General features: G+C 43.5%; 1 protein-coding gene across 2 annotated transcripts; it reads left to right on the top strand.

Moving 5' to 3' along the window:
- Window positions 1–467: 467 nt before the first annotated feature.
- LOC306906834 (uncharacterized protein) lies at window positions 468–16,237 on the top strand. Of its 2 annotated transcripts, XM_079478515.1 has the most exons (4): window positions 468–953; window positions 1,322–1,429; window positions 13,767–13,853; window positions 15,860–16,237. In XM_079478515.1, the coding sequence occupies exons 1-4, from the start codon at window positions 727–729 to the stop codon at window positions 15,921–15,923; spliced, it is 486 nt and encodes a 161-aa protein (XP_079334641.1). In that variant the 5' UTR covers window positions 468–726; the 3' UTR covers window positions 15,924–16,237. The 2 variants fall into 2 exon arrangements, with proteins under 2 accessions (XP_079334641.1, XP_079334642.1); XM_079478516.1 differs by lacking the exon at window positions 13,767–13,853.
- The last annotated feature ends 93 nt before the right edge of the window (window positions 16,238–16,330 follow it).

The following is a 16,330-nucleotide window of genomic DNA, read 5'->3' as shown; positions in this document are numbered from 1 at the left end:
ATATATATATATATATTGTATATATAAAATACTCGAGTATTTAGGTGTAGAATTCCTGTAGATTATAGCCTATAGGTGAAATACATTTTTTATAAGTTTGAGTTTATATTAAAATCTTTAGATTTTAAATTTGATGCTGACTTTGCAATTCGGTTAGTAACATTATTGAGATCTCTGGGTCTTCTCGGGAGAAGGATGCAGGAGACATGATCATTTGCTCACCATTTATTCCTATTGATGTAGCGGAGAAACACCGGATGTGTTAAAGAGGTCTCCTTATGGGTCATGCCAGCATCCTATGCAGACAGTAATATAAATGGATTGTCTGTCGATTTTAGTCGTTAAATAATAACACTTCGCTACAGAGAGGTGAAAGATGTTTTCGTCCAATCCATTTCACTTACAGAGACGGGTAACCAGTCGACCAATCACGTGATCTGTTTATGCGCGCGGCGGGTTTATTCGACAGCTCGGTTAATTATGATAGAAGCTTTAGTTGCGTCGCGTCGCAGTGTTGCCGAGTGTTGTTACTGCAGCGTGCTGCGTCACATTTGTAAAGGCGCTCCTGACTTCGTACGCCTCAGGAACTTCAGAAGTGAAGCGGGTTTTCACCTTTAGTGACGCGAAACTACCGTAAGAAACGTCAATGTTCCCTGTGTAACGTATGGCGCCCGCTACTCACTTGTATCACGGTGCGTCAAAAAAGGACATATAATGGTGTAGACTATGGACAGACGGTCCGAGAACCCGACGAAAGCAGTCGGCTATCTTAAAGAGCTGACTAAGATCATAGAGACCCAGCAGGCGCTGCTGGAGCGGCAAAAGACGCGCATCTTTGAGCTGGAGCAGCATGTGTCCGACCTGTGCGCGGAAAACAGCCGCCTTCGATACGAGTACCAGCGGCATCTGCTCACCTGCAGGATGCGTCCCGTCCAGGACACCCCGCAACAACAGTAGGAGTTGTCTTCAACTTAATTTATCATAGAAACCATTTGACCGTGGTCTTAGGCTATAGGGACGATTGTTTAGGTATCTGGTTATAATGAATCACTGATTTAAAATCTACGAGTTCATCTGCTTGATGTTGATAATCATCATGTCTACGTGCGGATATGATCACCATTATGACATGACCAGGATAAGAACAACCCCAACGTTTTGTTAGTGCAACTCTAAAGCAACTATTTTCAACAGTGATATTATTTTGGACTGTGCTTTTAATCAATATATGGAGAAACACACCATTTTTTTATTTCTATGAATAGAAAAAATGAATAGATGTCTTAAACTGTATTCACACTGTTGTATTTTTTCTTAACAGAAGTCGTGCATCTCTTCCAGTGGAAATGAAAGGCTGTCCCAGTAGCTTTAGATCAGCTGTGTGTAGGAGAACTGTGCCGTGTCGACAGTGGAAGTCTGCGTCTTTCGGGTACTGTAAACATTTTACATTACATAATGCTAACCACTGGCTTCATAACCAGTCCATGTAAAAAGTAGTTTCCATAGGTCTGAAATAAACTTTTAGGGATAGTCGGTGGAAAAGGCAGACATCACCCAGTGAAAAATGTTGTTCATGTGACAAACGGCAAATAATGTGTGACGTTTTTATTTATTGAATATTATATTAATTTCATGTGATCTACTTCTCAAAACTAGCTGCCCTGAATCCTCTTCACCTTCTCTTTTTGTCAAAGCACATCAACAAAATATTTCTTAAATGAGAATCTGTTTTTTGTGCCACAAAACATTTTAAATAGGGCCTGAAGTTGTACTGTACTGACGTATATACTTGTACTGTACAGACTAAACTATATTAAAACTACACAATAATATGTATAAAGAATTTGTGTGAACAGGCTATATACGTAAACATGCAGCAAATACATAACAGACGGATGGGACTGAGACTGCATTCTACCTTCTTCTGTGTTTTTCCAGTTTTGCTGTATTGGTTAGTAACAGCTGCTCAACAAAAAACAATGTGGTCTTTTTAGGGAAATCAACATATAAATGGCTTATTTCTTTCTATAGTTACAATAGTTACTTCTGCCTACCAACTTGCGATATAATAAAGCATTTTAACATCACAAGCCTTACAACTTTAACTTGTATACGTTTTTCAGTGCATCCGTTAAATGTTTTTTTCTATAGGTCAATTCATTACTTAATTGCATCAGGGGCAAGATTCGCCAAAGTGTTCTTAAGAAAGAAGACAAGAAAGTTCTTCAAAATGTTCCTAAGAGCAGCAGTTCTTGAAACAAGCTCGAGTCCGTTCTTTAATAAAATGAGTGGTGTAACATCTAGAACAAACTAAATAAAATGGGTACGATTTACGACATTTCATAAAACAAAGCCCCATATACCAGTGCAATGACTAGTGCAAACCTTAGTAAATCGTGTTGCGTGATTTATTTAAATACTCTCCTTCCATAAAGTTTTTGTCTGAAGAGGAAAATCCTACAGCTGTTTCCACAGCTTTTTGTAAATACAGACCGTATTTAATTAACGGCAAAAGACACATTTGCGCTTTAGTAAATCTGGCCCTATGATTTCATAATTTGATCCATAATTATATTTTATTAAAGTACACAACGTACATTTTAGTTTTTATTGATGCTGAAATGTATAACAACGTATAAAAGACAAAAACTGCTATGTAATTTTAGCATAAAAACATCTTATATTAACTAACCTTTCATACCATTAAGATACGTGCATCACAGTGCCTTTCAATAATGTTATTGTTAAGCGATTTAGATTTTTAGACCGGTTAACCTACCCGCCTATCCTAAACCTAACATTACCCATTTTATAGTCAATATTAAACCTCATAGACAGATATATGCAGGAAAATTTACATTTTTGTAACAATATAGCATTAATAATATATCTTGCTAGTCCCCACTCCTACATCTAAACCTAACTATTACTTTAAAACATGTACCGTATAACGAAAAACATGACAGACAGATAAGTGCACACTGATTTATTTATTGCATAAATATAAAAAGCAGTAACAAAAGTCCAAATGACGATGCATTGCAGTCCCGGTCCTCTGCTTACGAGCACTGCTCAGGATGGAGAAGAAGATCACAGAATAAAGGCTTGGATTTGGTTCTGTTCCATGCATTCTGAAAATTTGGATTACAGCTCACGAATAAAAAAAATATTTTTATAATTATCTTGCACTTTTGTTGTATTTTATGGTTATATTGTCAGTCACAGCATGTTCTAGAAAGCGCCTTAGATGTTTACGTTTTAGATGTTGTCAATGCGTTAGTATTGTACGTTTAGATGCTGAAAATATGTCAATATTATACATTTTGTGTTTGTGGAAATGTAAGGAAATGTACGTTTTGTATAACCACATTTGACATAACATACATACTGTACGCATTTCCATGAGATAAAGTTGGGTAAGCAGATCACATTTGCTTATGTGAACACTGACTTTATTGTTTTTTTTACACCAATACAAACACAGTAAAGTAGCTGGTGCTAATATTCGTTTACATGTTAGCAACATTTCTAAGGAAAATTTAACATGGTTTATTAGAGGATAGTATTGCAATTTAGTTTTTGAGCCAAGTTGCCGAGGCAGTATCATTTTGTGTCCTTCATTTGTGTATCGTTCGTGGCCTTAAATCACCAAGAATCCTTTGCATAGATTCCGAAAACATTGCAAGAGTTGAGTAAGCTCTGAGCTTACCCAATTTTGCTATGAAATATAAGACAAAAATGTTTTAGAGATGAAGGCATTTATGTTTTCTTTTTTTGTATTAATCACATAAGGCTAAATTACATTATAAAGAACCGGAAGACCACAAACGCTTGAAATATGATTCATATTGAGTATATTAAATTAATGGAAAGTTGCTGTACCTTTTAGACGTGATATACGTTGCACTATGTGCAGCTTCTTGTTTTAGATAAGTTTATGTGTTGTTTGCTTCATCTATGCTACCACGCAAACACCACTGACTTTCTACTTAAAGTCCCAGTGAAATAAAAAATTACAATAATTTTTTATTGAAATATTGCAACGTTTATAGTAAATAGCTTATCATTGTTGGTCATTTGCTTTTAATATTCATGTACCCTGATAATCTTCAGTTTGATTATCTGAAAATGCACTTCCGCCCTGAAATGACAATCTATCTCAAATGACGTAAATTAGTCAGCTTGGGCGGAGCATCTGTTAACTCCTCCCCTTCATTTGTCGTCTGCTGCTAGTTTCATTCCAAAATGCAACAGCTGTTTTATACATCCAATCAATTCGTAGTTGAAAACGCAAGCCACGCCCACACATTTTCTTGTTTGAAATCCGTCAGAATACGGAAGTAAAAACGATCGCAACTTCCGGTTCCTGGGGACTTTAACCTTATGTTCATTCTGTTCTCCAAGTCGTACCTGGTCCATTTGTCTCCAAAAAAACATTAGAGCCTGTGTTTTTCCTGACATTAAGATATATTCTTTGGTTGGTGTTATGGTTTAACACCTAGATCCTTCTCCTGGAGGACCTTAGTTAGGTGGTTCAGGTGTTTTTGCTTAGGGTTGTAGGCTTGGAGATAACCGTGCGAAAATCTCTGTTGTTTTACTTGTTCCCTTTCGAGAGCGGTCACTTCGACATTGCGGAGACCGCATATGAAACTCCTCCTCTTTTTCACTTTTCCTGAAGTCCTATAGGATAATGCCAGTAAAAAACTGGCCAATTGTCGCAAGACATGCACAGTATGCAAATACTGACGAGTCTAGACAGTATAATTACAGTGCATGTGACGACAATCCTCAGAATCTTCTTTTTCACGCTGCCATCGTTGAAGACGCAACTGGATACTTCTTCACCGCATCCGATGGCTTCTTTCTGTCGTCTCTGCGCGGGCCCCATTGGCCCGCAGGATACTCACGAGCACTGCATTGCCTGCCTGGGCCTTGCCCATGCGGAGGATGCACTCTGCGAGTCTGATTGCGCGCACTGTGCGGACCTGCCGGCGCGTGTTTTGAGGACTCGCAGGAACATCGCTCGTGGACTCATTGGGTCGAGGCTCACCGCCGCCAACGAGCCGCTGGTGAGTCCACCCATTCCACGAGTTGGCGGCGACGACCCAGCTCCGGGCCCCCGTCCTCTGCCGTCACCTCATTCCCCAGTCCTCTACGTCGACGAGGGCCTTCGTCCTCCGCCTTCCATCGCGGACGCCGTTTCCTTCGGCGTCGAGGAGGACGATGACTCATGTCCATATCAGCTTCGGACAAGGACTGGGCAGGATCGGAGCGAGATCGTCCCGATCCGGAGAGCACCCCGGACCTCCACGAGGAGTTCGTCAGGGTTCTCGAGAAAGCCGTAAGCGAGCTCGACATCACCTGGGATCCACCTGAGATGCCGGCGAAGAGTAAGCTCGACTCCTGGTACTTTCAGGCGAGTCGCCGCCAGGCCACGTCGAAAAGGAGTTCGCCGTTCTTCCCAGATGTCCACGAGCACGTGGTGAAGACGTGGTCAGCACCTCAGTCGGCGCGCGTCCACGCTGCTACGCCGGCCATGTTCGCCCATGTGGTCGGGGCCGAGGCCCACGGTTACGTGCGCATGCCACCCGTCGAGGAGACCCTCGCCGCTCATTTGTGCCCTTCCGCCACCTCGTTGGGCTCGGACCCAGGCCTGCCCTCGAAGCCGTGCAGGTTTACCGCCCATCTCGCCGGTAAGGCATACGCGTCCGCTGGCGAGGCCGCCTCCGCCTTGCACACTATGGCGGTGCTGCAGGTGTTCCAGGCAAAGATCCTCCAGTCGCTGGATAGCGGTAGCCTGGAGGCGGACGCTACGCAGGATCTGAGGGCGGCGACCGACTTTGCGCTGATGGCTACGAAACGCACCGCTCAGGCTATCGGCAGATCTATGGGGTTTATGGTCGTCCTCCACCGTCATCTGTGGCTTACGCTGGCGGATCTAAAAGACGCCGATCGTAAGTCCCTGCTCAACGCACCGATCACTCCCTCCGGCCTCTTTGGTGACTTTGTGGAGTCGGTAGTAGAGCGTTTTGGTGAGGCGCAAAAGCGCGCCAAGGCCATGAGTCACGTGCTGCCTCGACGCTCTTACCAACCGTCTCCGAGAGCCCGCTCTTCATCCGCGCCTCACTCCTCGCAGAGACCCGCCAAACAGCACGCGGCTCCCGCACCGGCTAGTCGAGGTCGCGAGCCGGACGTCCGTCCTAAACAATGGTCGGGCCCAGCAAAGAAGAGGTACGGGCCGAAGAGAGGTCCACGCCACGACGGTGGAGCGTCATCGGCTGCCAAGGCGTCGTCCTGACGGACCTGGGAAGAGGAGGAGAGAGTCCGTTAGCGTGCCGGCGGCCCCCAAACGTCGCTGCTCGCGAAAGGAGCGACCGAGCGTGTCCCCCCGAACGAGCGGGAAAGCGGGTTTTACAGCCGGTATTTTGTAGTGCCCAAGAGAGATGGTGGTCTGCGTCCGATTCTGGACTTGAGACCCTTCAACCGAGCGCTTCACAAGCGAGCGTTCAGAATGACAACTCTAAAACAGATCCTGGCACAAGTGCGTCCCGGGGACTGGTTTGTTTCCGTAGATCTGAAGGATGCGTACTTTCATGTTCAGATAGCCAAGCGCCACCGAAGGTTCCTGTGATTCGCATTCGAGGATTCAGCGTACCAATTTGCTGTCCTCCCATTCGGGCTGGCATTAGCTCCGCGCACATTCTCGAAGTGTGTGGACGCGGCGCTTTCCCCTCTCAGAGCGAGCGGAATGCGCATTCTCAATTATCTGGACGATTGGCTGATTTTAGCCCACTCTCGGAAGGCGCTAATCGGTCACACGCGAATGCTGCTTTGTCACTTGACATCCCTGGGGCTGCGCGTGAACATGCAGAAGAGCAAACTCACGCCGAGTCAGTCCATAACGTATCTGGGGGTATGTTTCGACTCATTGGAGATGCGCGCTCGCCTCTCCCCAGAGAGGACGGAGTCCATCTCTTCAGCTCTACATTTGCTCAGGCCGGGCCGGTCTGTTCCCCTGAGGGAGTTCCAGAGGCTTTTGGGTCTCATGGCATCGGCGTCGGCGGTCTGCCACCTAGGTCTTCTGCACATGCGACCACTTCAGTTCTGGCTGAAGGCTCGGGTTCCATGGAGAGCATGGTCCTCGGGTCGGGGGCGAGTCCCGGTTACACGCGGCTGCCTCGGCGCCCTGAGTCCGTGGCGCGACCCGAGCATGTTCAGTCTGGGAGTTCCCCTGGGGCTGGTGACGAGACGCACAGTCGTTACGACGGATGCTTCGTCCTCGGGATGGGGCGCGGTGTGCGAGGGCATGCTGGCATCCGGCCTTTGGTCATAGTCTCTGAGGAAATGGCACATAAATCGCCTGGAACTAAAGGCGGTGTCTCTAGCTCTTCATACTTTCCAGTCGAGGCTGGAGCAGAAACATGTTCTGATTCGCACCGACAACATGTCCGTGGTTTTGTACATAAATCGCCAGCGAGGGATCCGTTCCGGAGCTCTTTTCAAACAGGCGGCGGTCTCCTACTGTGGGCAGACCGGCATATACTCTCTATCAGAGCAGCGCATATCCCCGGTCATCTGATCCGCGGAGCGGACATGCTTTCGAGGGAGGGTCTTCAGCACGGGGAATGGAGGCTTCATCCCGACACAGTCCTGTTAATTTGGGAACGCTTCGGGAAAGCGGAAGTGGATCTATTCGCGACAAGCGAGAACGCACACTGCCCGTTGTATTTCTCGCTGATCCACTCCCCCATGGGGAGCGAAGCGCTGACGGTGCGTTGGCCGGTCGTTCGGCTTTACGTGTTTCCTCCGGTGAAGATTTTATCCCTAGTGCTGTGCAAAGTCAGAGAGGAGACGGCGTCGGTGATTCTCGTCGCTCCGTTCTGGCCGAATCAACCATGGTTCCCAGACCTGAGGGACTTGTTGACGGCACCGCCGTGGCGGATTCCCCTCAGGAGAGACCTGCTGTCCCAAGTGAACGGCAAGATTTGGCACCCCAGCCCAGAGTTGTGGAACCTCCATGCCTGGCCGCTTCGGGGGTTCTAACTGCACTCCCTCATCGTGTACTGGCTACTATTTCGGAGTCTCGTGCGCTGTCTACCAGACGTTTATACGCTCTAAAATGGGGGGTGTTTGCTAAATGGTGCAGCAGTAACAATATCGACCCGGCGTCTTGCCCCGTGTCTGATATTTTATCTTTCTTGCAGCACAGGCTGGACAACGGCAGCCTCCCGTCAACGCTGAAGGTTTACGTAGCGGCTATCGCCTCGTTTCGTTCCCCGGTTGATGGGCAATCGATTGGTAGGCACATGCTGGTGGTCAGATTCCTCAGAGGAGCGAGGAGACTTTTCCCCCCGCGAACCCCTTCGGTACCGCCTTGGGACTTAGCGCTGGTGTTGAAGGCTCTCTTCTTCCCCTTTTGAGCCTTTGGACGCGGCTTCTGTAAGAGAGCTCACTCTAAAAACCGTTCTCCTTCTCGCCCTTGCTTCGGCTAAGCGCATAGGGGATTTACAAGCGCTCTCAGTCGGCGCTGATTTCATTCGTTTTGGACCCGGCGACTGCAGCGTCACTCTCCGGCCAAAATCGGGTTATGTGCCAAAGTCCATGTCTGCCCCTTTTAGAGCACAGGTCATTTCTTTGCCCGCCTTGTCTTCCGAGTCGTCAGACTCGCAGGATGCTAACGCTCAGAGAGCGGTCTGCCCGGTAAGGGTCTTGCGGGCTTACATAGATCGCACGGCCGGGTTTCGGCAGTCGGAGCAGCTCTTTATTTGTTTTGGTGGGGGTACTAAAGGCCGGGCTGTCTCAAAACAGAGGATCTCTCACTGGGTAGTGGACGCTATTACCTTGGCGTACAAAAGCCAGGGTCAGAACTGCCCCTTCGGTATCAGAGCTCATTCGACTAGGGCTATCGCCTCTTCGTGGGCCTGGTCTAAGGGCACATCTATTCAGGACATATGCTGTGCAGCTGGCTGGTCTTCTCAGAATACTTTCGCCAGGTTCTACAGATTGGATGTGTCCTCGTTGGCTTCTCAAGTCCTCTCGGTGAGTGCTGATTAAGCTTTATCTTCTACCTTGTATTGTATTGTGCTACACAGTTGTTGCCGCATTGCTGTTTACACTGTGCTTGGTGTACTTATGTTCGCTATTATATCGCCCGGGTTTCCGTGCTGGTTCTACTGCTGTGGTGTCTGCCCTGTTCAGCGCAGCCCGCTGCAGTCGTTGGGTTTGGATATGCAAATTTGACAAAAGACCAATCTAGCAGTTCATTGGCGTGCTCAGTGATCTAGCAGTTCATAGGCCGGTTTCAGCCAATCAGCGGTTAACGCTTGGGGCGACCTCGCGAATGGTTGATTTGTCTGCTCCGCATACTGTGTGCGTGTTATCCCAGTTGTCGGGCTGTTTTTGCTGGCTCTCACGGCGGGATTGTACTACCGTTCCATATGCGGTCTCCGCAATGTCGAAGTCACCGCTCTCGAAAGGGAACGTCTCCGGTTACTTTCGTAACCTCGGTTCCCTGAGAAGCGGGAACGAGACATTGCGTAGATCGCCGTGTTCGCCGCTTATCACCGGTCGGGCGTTCTATCGTAGATTCTGAGGATTGTCGTCACATGCACTGTAATTATACTGTCTAGACTCGTCAGTATTTGCATACTGTGCATGTCTTGCGACAATTGGCCAGTTTTTTACTGGCGTTATCCTATAGGACTTCAGGACGTTTTCAAACAGTGGTTCATTTTCTTAAGAGATGTTATTTTGATTTGCGTGGTTGAACTTCACGTCTTGCTCTAAACTAAAAGGATTGACCCACCTTGCCCATTGGACCCTATTAATAAGAAGCTAAAAGGAAATCTGCATCATGAATATTTTCCTAATGTTTATGCTGATAGACGGTTGGTCTTGAAAGCTGTATTTGTTTACTTTAAGGCTCCTCTATAGCCTGAGTTGAGTGACAAAAATGGCATATTAAAGAGCAACGCAACTCTATTATTTAAATTTAAAACCTACAGAAGAGACTATGGGCCAGATTTACTAACAGCGCAAATGCCCCTTTTGGCGTAATAAAACTGTAGATATTTAAAAACGACACACAGTGAAAATTGTTCTGAAAAGAAGTGGAGATAGCTGTTTTCGTGACTGCCTGACATTGGATATGCATTTGTGGGGGTTTCCTTTTCAGATGCAAATGTTATGGGAGGGGAGTATTTAAATGAATCACGCAACACGATTTACTAAGGTTTGCGCTCGTCATTGCACAGGTGTTTGCGCCTTTATTTAACGCCCAAAAAGCATGTCTAAAACCCTGCGCTAATTTGCGCTGCTTTTAGTAGATTGTGTAGGAAAAGAGAGATGCAAAGCACGTCAACAAAATATTTATTTCTTTAATGAGAATCTGCTTTTTGTCCCAGAAAACATTGTTAATAGGGCCTGAAGTTGTACTGTATAAACGTATGGGAGAGTGAAATAATGATGAATCATATCTATACTATATAAAAAATACACAATAATATGTATAAAGAATTTGTGTGAATACATTTTTTTTCAGTAAAGCTGCTTTGAAACAAAAAATATTTTTTACCCCAAACCTGTCATCTTAGCCAGTTTTTCTGTATTGGTTTGTATCAGCTACTCAAAAAAAGGGAAATCAACATATAAATGGCTTATTTATTTCTATAGTTACTTCTGCCTACCAAATTGCGACACAATAAAGCATTTTAACATCACAAGCCTTACAACTTTAACTTGTATCTATTCTGAAACACAGGCAAAAAAAGGGCATAATATGAGTCCTATAAAATGAAACATACATAAATAATAATTAAATAATAAAACAGTACTTAACAATAGTTAGAAGAATATAGTGAAAATATGTGACCCTGGATCACAAAACCAGTCTTAAGTAGCACGGGAAATGTTTTTGTGAAAGCCAAAAATACATTGTGTGGGTCAAAATTATAGATTTTTATTTTATGCCAAAAATCATTAGGATATTAAGTAAAGATCATGTTCCATAAAGATATTTTGAACATTTTCAATCCAAAATATATAAAAACTTTATTTTTGTGAGTGGATGGCCTGCTACAGTGCCTCGGATTAACAACTTCAAAGGCGATTTTCTCAATATTTTGATTTTTTTCACCCTTTACTTCCAGAGTTTTACACTCTTGTATCTCCACCAGATATTGTCCCATCTTAACAGCCCATATATGAATAAAAAGCTTAACTATTCAGCTTTCAGTTGATGCAAAAATCTCAATTTTGAAAAATTGACCCATAAGACTGGTTTTGTTGTGCAGGGTCACATATACATATTCATATTTGTTTTTTATAAAGATAGATGCCTTTAAAATTTTCGCATGTGGTGGCCTCACACAAGCATAATCATGTGTGTCCGTGGGTTAAAACCTGCGGTATAGACTATGGACGAGTGTAAATGTTTTGGCTGCACGTGACTGATCTGTGAACAGATGTCAGTGCTGATTTATATTTGATGAAGCTCTTGTTGTTTATTCAGTTTCATTTGTCAGAACAGAAACACGTCTGGCTGCTGATGTTGACTATTGCGTGTAACGGCCTCTGTTGGCTACTGCAGTCTTCACCTCTCTCCTCCTGTTTCTATGGAGACCAGGGAGCCAATCTGCTGCGTCGCCTGTAGGCCGTACTAAAGCCAGCAGATAGAGGATACACAGTGTCTTACACATTTTAACAACACACACGATTACAACTCGCTGTTCACACACACACATGCAGTTTCCCTGTGCACACACACGCACTAACCAGCCTGATGAGCGTTTGTCATTTCCTGTTGGTGTTCTGCATCACATAAATCCATGCGCCTTCCTTCCCCCTGCTGATGCAAGCGTGTGACATCACAAGCCAGGAACAGAGAGCTGCCCATTGTGACGAAGCTGAATGAGTGAGCGTATTACGCTCCGTGTTCACACACACTCACGGCAAACAAGCACACCAGCAGACCCAAGGCCATGGCACACAGACTCGACATGATGTGAGTACCTGATTTGCAGTAGTTTGTGTGCAGCCCGACGCTCACAATGCTTTTTTTCTATGATGATGCACCGGGGTATCCGCGTTGCATCGTGTTTTATGCACAGATGCTTTGAAGGACTTTTATGGACTGATGTTCAGCGTGCGTGTAAAGAGGAATATTACACAGGGAGATTGTAGTGCGGGTCACAATGGCAGGGCTGAAATGTTTTGCTTTGCATGAAGGCAAGAGGTGTGTTTGTGGTCGCATTCACTTTGCCGTGTTTACATGATGTGCTTATGCAGAAGATGACCTCAAAGCAGGCAGCAATGCCCGTGGGCCGGGCTGTCATGGGTTTTATGAAACATGAGTGTGTGTCTGCGCGTGTGTTTGTTTGGCTAAAGCTTGATGTGCATTATGACTCAATTTCAAAGTCACATGCCAAGAACATAATGTGCAGCTTAGAACTTCCTCTATGTGCCTATAAATTTATTTATTTTTCAAAGCATTTTATTATCCTTACTTGGTTCACCTCATAGAACACTATACGCAAAATTTGAGCTTTAATATTTGTAAACTGCTGCACTGCGTGTTTGATCTGACCCTGTCAAGGTTACTGAGGTCAAAGGGGATGTCTGTTCACCAAAGGACAAGTTGGCAACTTGGTCTAAGTTTGGTCTTGGTTAGATGTGACAGAGTGCAGTTGAACTTGAAGGCATTTTGAAAGAAATATTATGCCGTATGCAATGACAAACATGACCTCATCACAGAACGATTAATTTTTCGATCTATTTGTGTTATTCTTTTGTTGTATAATATGTGTACTCTGAAGAGCAAAGCTTTGTATCTGTGTGTTTGTATAATTTACCAAAAGGCACATTATACTGAACACTTTCACGTGTAATGCTCAAAATATGTGACACGACAAGCAGTTTTCATGGAAAAATATATTGAAGGGTTTAGTTTCACAGACCAATATAGCAGAAAAAATATTTCAAAGTTGTGTCCCAAACGATGTACTATACTCTATGATGGTATAACATATTGTATAGTACAGGTACAGTATATTGTATGAAATGAAACACAACACGTGGCAAGTTTTTGCATACTGAAAGTATAAGCAGACATGGGCGGTTGAATGAGTGCATCATCTGGGATCTTGAAAATGACTGTTTTTAGGAATGTGAACACTATTTATACTACAAAATGGCGTGCATAGTTACTTTGGTGCATATTTAACACCTCTACAAGATGTAGATGTAACTTTAGTATTTAAAATCGATAAGCAGACAGCTAACCACCACACAAGTCAACTTAAAAGTCTCTTGAAGACCTAACGGTGTTGTGTTATCTTTCCTTTCATCGGACAGTCGCTCTCAAATTTGATTCATGCGTACTACCTACTATTGCTATTCTGGTTATGTAATAGATTGTGGATTTGTGATGAAATGAGATGTTGGGTGTTTGGCAGCAGTCTGGTGCACAAGTTAAATAAAATGGAGAAATAAACTCATATCTTCACCTGTCATTTCTTCAGCATTACACAAACACGAGCATAGAAAATAACCAAAGTGTTTATAAGCAGAATTTCGAAAAAACAACAGATATTACAATGTTATTCCGAGTTCAAAGTAATTTCAGAAGGATATTTTGATTTGCCTTTAGTTTAAGGCTTTACTTTGATCAAATTGACACAAGTGACAACAGAAATAAGATCTCATTAAGTTTGAAGAATGATTAGATAGCGCTGAGGGTGATGATGTGTTTGTTTCTCCTTGTGTCGCAGGTATGTAAATTCTTTGCACCAGTATTGCTGTCCTGCGCCGTTGCGTTCTAAGCAGCTAGCTGTACCTGTCCCTCTCTCTGAGTGCAGGTAAGAGGCAGTCTAGTTCAAAACTCGCTGTCTTGACTAAAGCATTCTCACAACTTCATCAATTCACCTAAAGTTACTGCTTGTCTGTTGGTCTTTTTATTCACTGTGTTACAGTGAAATTAAATGTTTGTTTAATATTGGTTTCATGCAGTAACTGTGAGAAATAATTCTGTCTCTTGGATAGCTTTAAAAATGGCTACCATCATTTTCTACCATCAGTCTGATACACAATTACAGATGGATTTCCTTTAAAGGCTTAAATTCAATATAATAAAGTTTAAAGCTGCAATCCTCAACTTGTCCTTATTAAACTAAATATAAATCAGTTATTGAGCAAGTATAAAAAAACTGCTTACATTATTTATGCAAAGATAGTTTAGTAATGATAGTCATGAAGTTAAACTGTTGGTGCAATTTTCAAAGAAATTTCAGTTTTATGTAACTTGGCTTCGGCTCTTGTAAAGAGGAGTGTGTTAAGTAACCTGCAATCTTGTTTTACACAGATAGAGGCAAAAGTTACAGACTGCAGCTTTAAATGTTTTTGTCTGTGAGAGAGGGGCTAGCTCACCATAACTTAAAATTAAAATATGTGTACACAGACATATATTCTTTAATATGTTTGTGACAATTTGATTGTAATTATATTGTAATTCCAGTTCATGAGAATATCACAGTGACCCAGATGGGATATGCTCATTTCACTTAGTTTTGTCATATTATCACTCGTCGGAACCAGGCTGTCATGGCCACAAGAAAGGATGTCATTTACATTTATTCATTTGGCAGACGCTTTTATCCAAAGCGACTTACAAGTAGTTTTTTACAGTGACACATTACTGCAGAGCAATCGGGGTAAGGTGCCTTGCTCAAGGGCACTTCAGTCATGACCTGCTGGCGCTGAGATTTGAACCTGCAACCTTCTGATCACAAGCCCAACGCTCTAACCCCCAGGCCACAACTGAATGTCATTCCCTCAACATGCAAAGTCTTGGCTACAAGAAAGGATGTCGTTCCTTCAAGATCCTATGGTGGCTTCACAGCACGTGGCCACAAAAAGGATGTCATAACCTCAACAAACTGATCTTGTGGTCACAACATCATTTCCCTTTCCAATGAGTTAATATGTCATGGTCACGACAAAACTAAGTGAAACAAGCATGTCCCCTCCCGGTCACCGTAGAACATAGACCTCAACAACATAAGAAACAACATCAGAGTGTCTTAAAAACCCTACTTTCTTCCGCCACAAATTTGAGCCCAGCATAACAGTTAAACAAACATCCACTACTAATTCCAAACCATCACGTCTTTTAAATTAGCACAGTGCTGCTCCAGTGAAGTTATTAGTGAGAGATAATGAGACAGGACGCATGTGTGAATGAAAGAGAGAGACTGTATAAGGACACTCACTGAGAGCACATTTTTTCCATTGCACTGCAGCCCTTTTCCAATGCTTTTTAATGTAAGCAGGCACTTGTAGTAGCAGTAGCAAGTTCTCTCTCTGTGTTTATATGGCGGGTCACAACCAATTTGTTCAGGTGCATACCGCCACCTACAGTAACAGCTGTGAATTGCTATAAGAGACACTGCCAAATGTGCGTGTTTTACTTTAGTTTCATTAGTCCGACTTAGTTTAGTGGCGGAGTGATGCAAACGATGAAGCAGTTTCCACGATGATTACTGGGGGAATATCGCATGGCTCTCAGCCAATCAGATTCAAGAACCAGAAGGAACTGTTGTAAAATGTAACATACAGTACGCGATCTACCAATTGACGACATTGTTTAGATGTACTGTATGAAGGTTTAAGAGATCTGATGTTCTTCACAGGTCATCGAGATTAAATTGATGAATTATTCTCATGAACCTGGAACCTATTGTCTTTGTTTTCATTTAAAAAAATTGTGCTATGCACTGTGTGTGCATGTTTAGACACCTCGAGCAAGACCTTAGATGTTGTTTATGTGTATACTGTACGATGTTCTTATAGTGTGCTTCTCTGACAGGGATGATAGTGTTCTCCATCAGTTCTGTTGTCCACCATCTGGAAATAGCCATCCTTCAAGATAATAGGAACAATATCGTCAGCCCAGCCAAGGATCATCCTCCATCGAGGCATATGTCTCTGTAGTAGTTATTTAAATGTTCAGTTAATGAATGCTGGATGAACTGAAGTGCTAGAAACATTGAATGCACCATGTAGCTTTAATGTACATCTGCAAGACTTGTAAATGGAGGAAGAAATTATGTTGATTTGTAACTTGGAGTCAGAGTGAGGCACGGCATATCTATTCAATTAGATAAGAGTTACTGTATAGATGCTTTATATGTCCATTGCTTGATGTTGGTTCCATGTAACAAATTAAAATTAAATTTTTGACAGTAAAAATGTTTGTGGGGGGGTTTTGTTTATACAGACATCAGCAGTCATAGGTTAACCTTACTCCTGAGTGATGTGAAAGAATAAATATAAAGAT

This window comes from Barbatula barbatula (genome assembly GCF_947034865.1).
Source record: "Barbatula barbatula genome assembly, chromosome: 17".
Classification (NCBI taxonomy): Eukaryota; Metazoa; Chordata; class Actinopteri; order Cypriniformes; family Nemacheilidae; genus Barbatula; species Barbatula barbatula.
This window is presented reverse-complemented; position numbering and strand designations above follow the sequence as displayed.

What these genes read in the sequence shown, in the direction of transcription:
- LOC306906834 (XM_079478515.1), top strand. Translation starts at nt 727, where the DNA reads ATGGACAGACGGTCCGAGAACCCGACGAAAGCAGTCGGCTATCTTAAA. An exon ending in CAGGACACCCCGCAACAACA is followed by an intron (nt 954 to 1,321) that starts GTAGGAGTTGTC and finishes TTTTCTTAACAG; the next exon opens with AAGTCGTGCATCTCTTCCAG. An exon ending in TGGAAGTCTGCGTCTTTCGG is followed by an intron (nt 1,430 to 13,766) that starts GTACTGTAAACA and finishes CTTGTGTCGCAG; the next exon opens with GTATGTAAATTCTTTGCACC.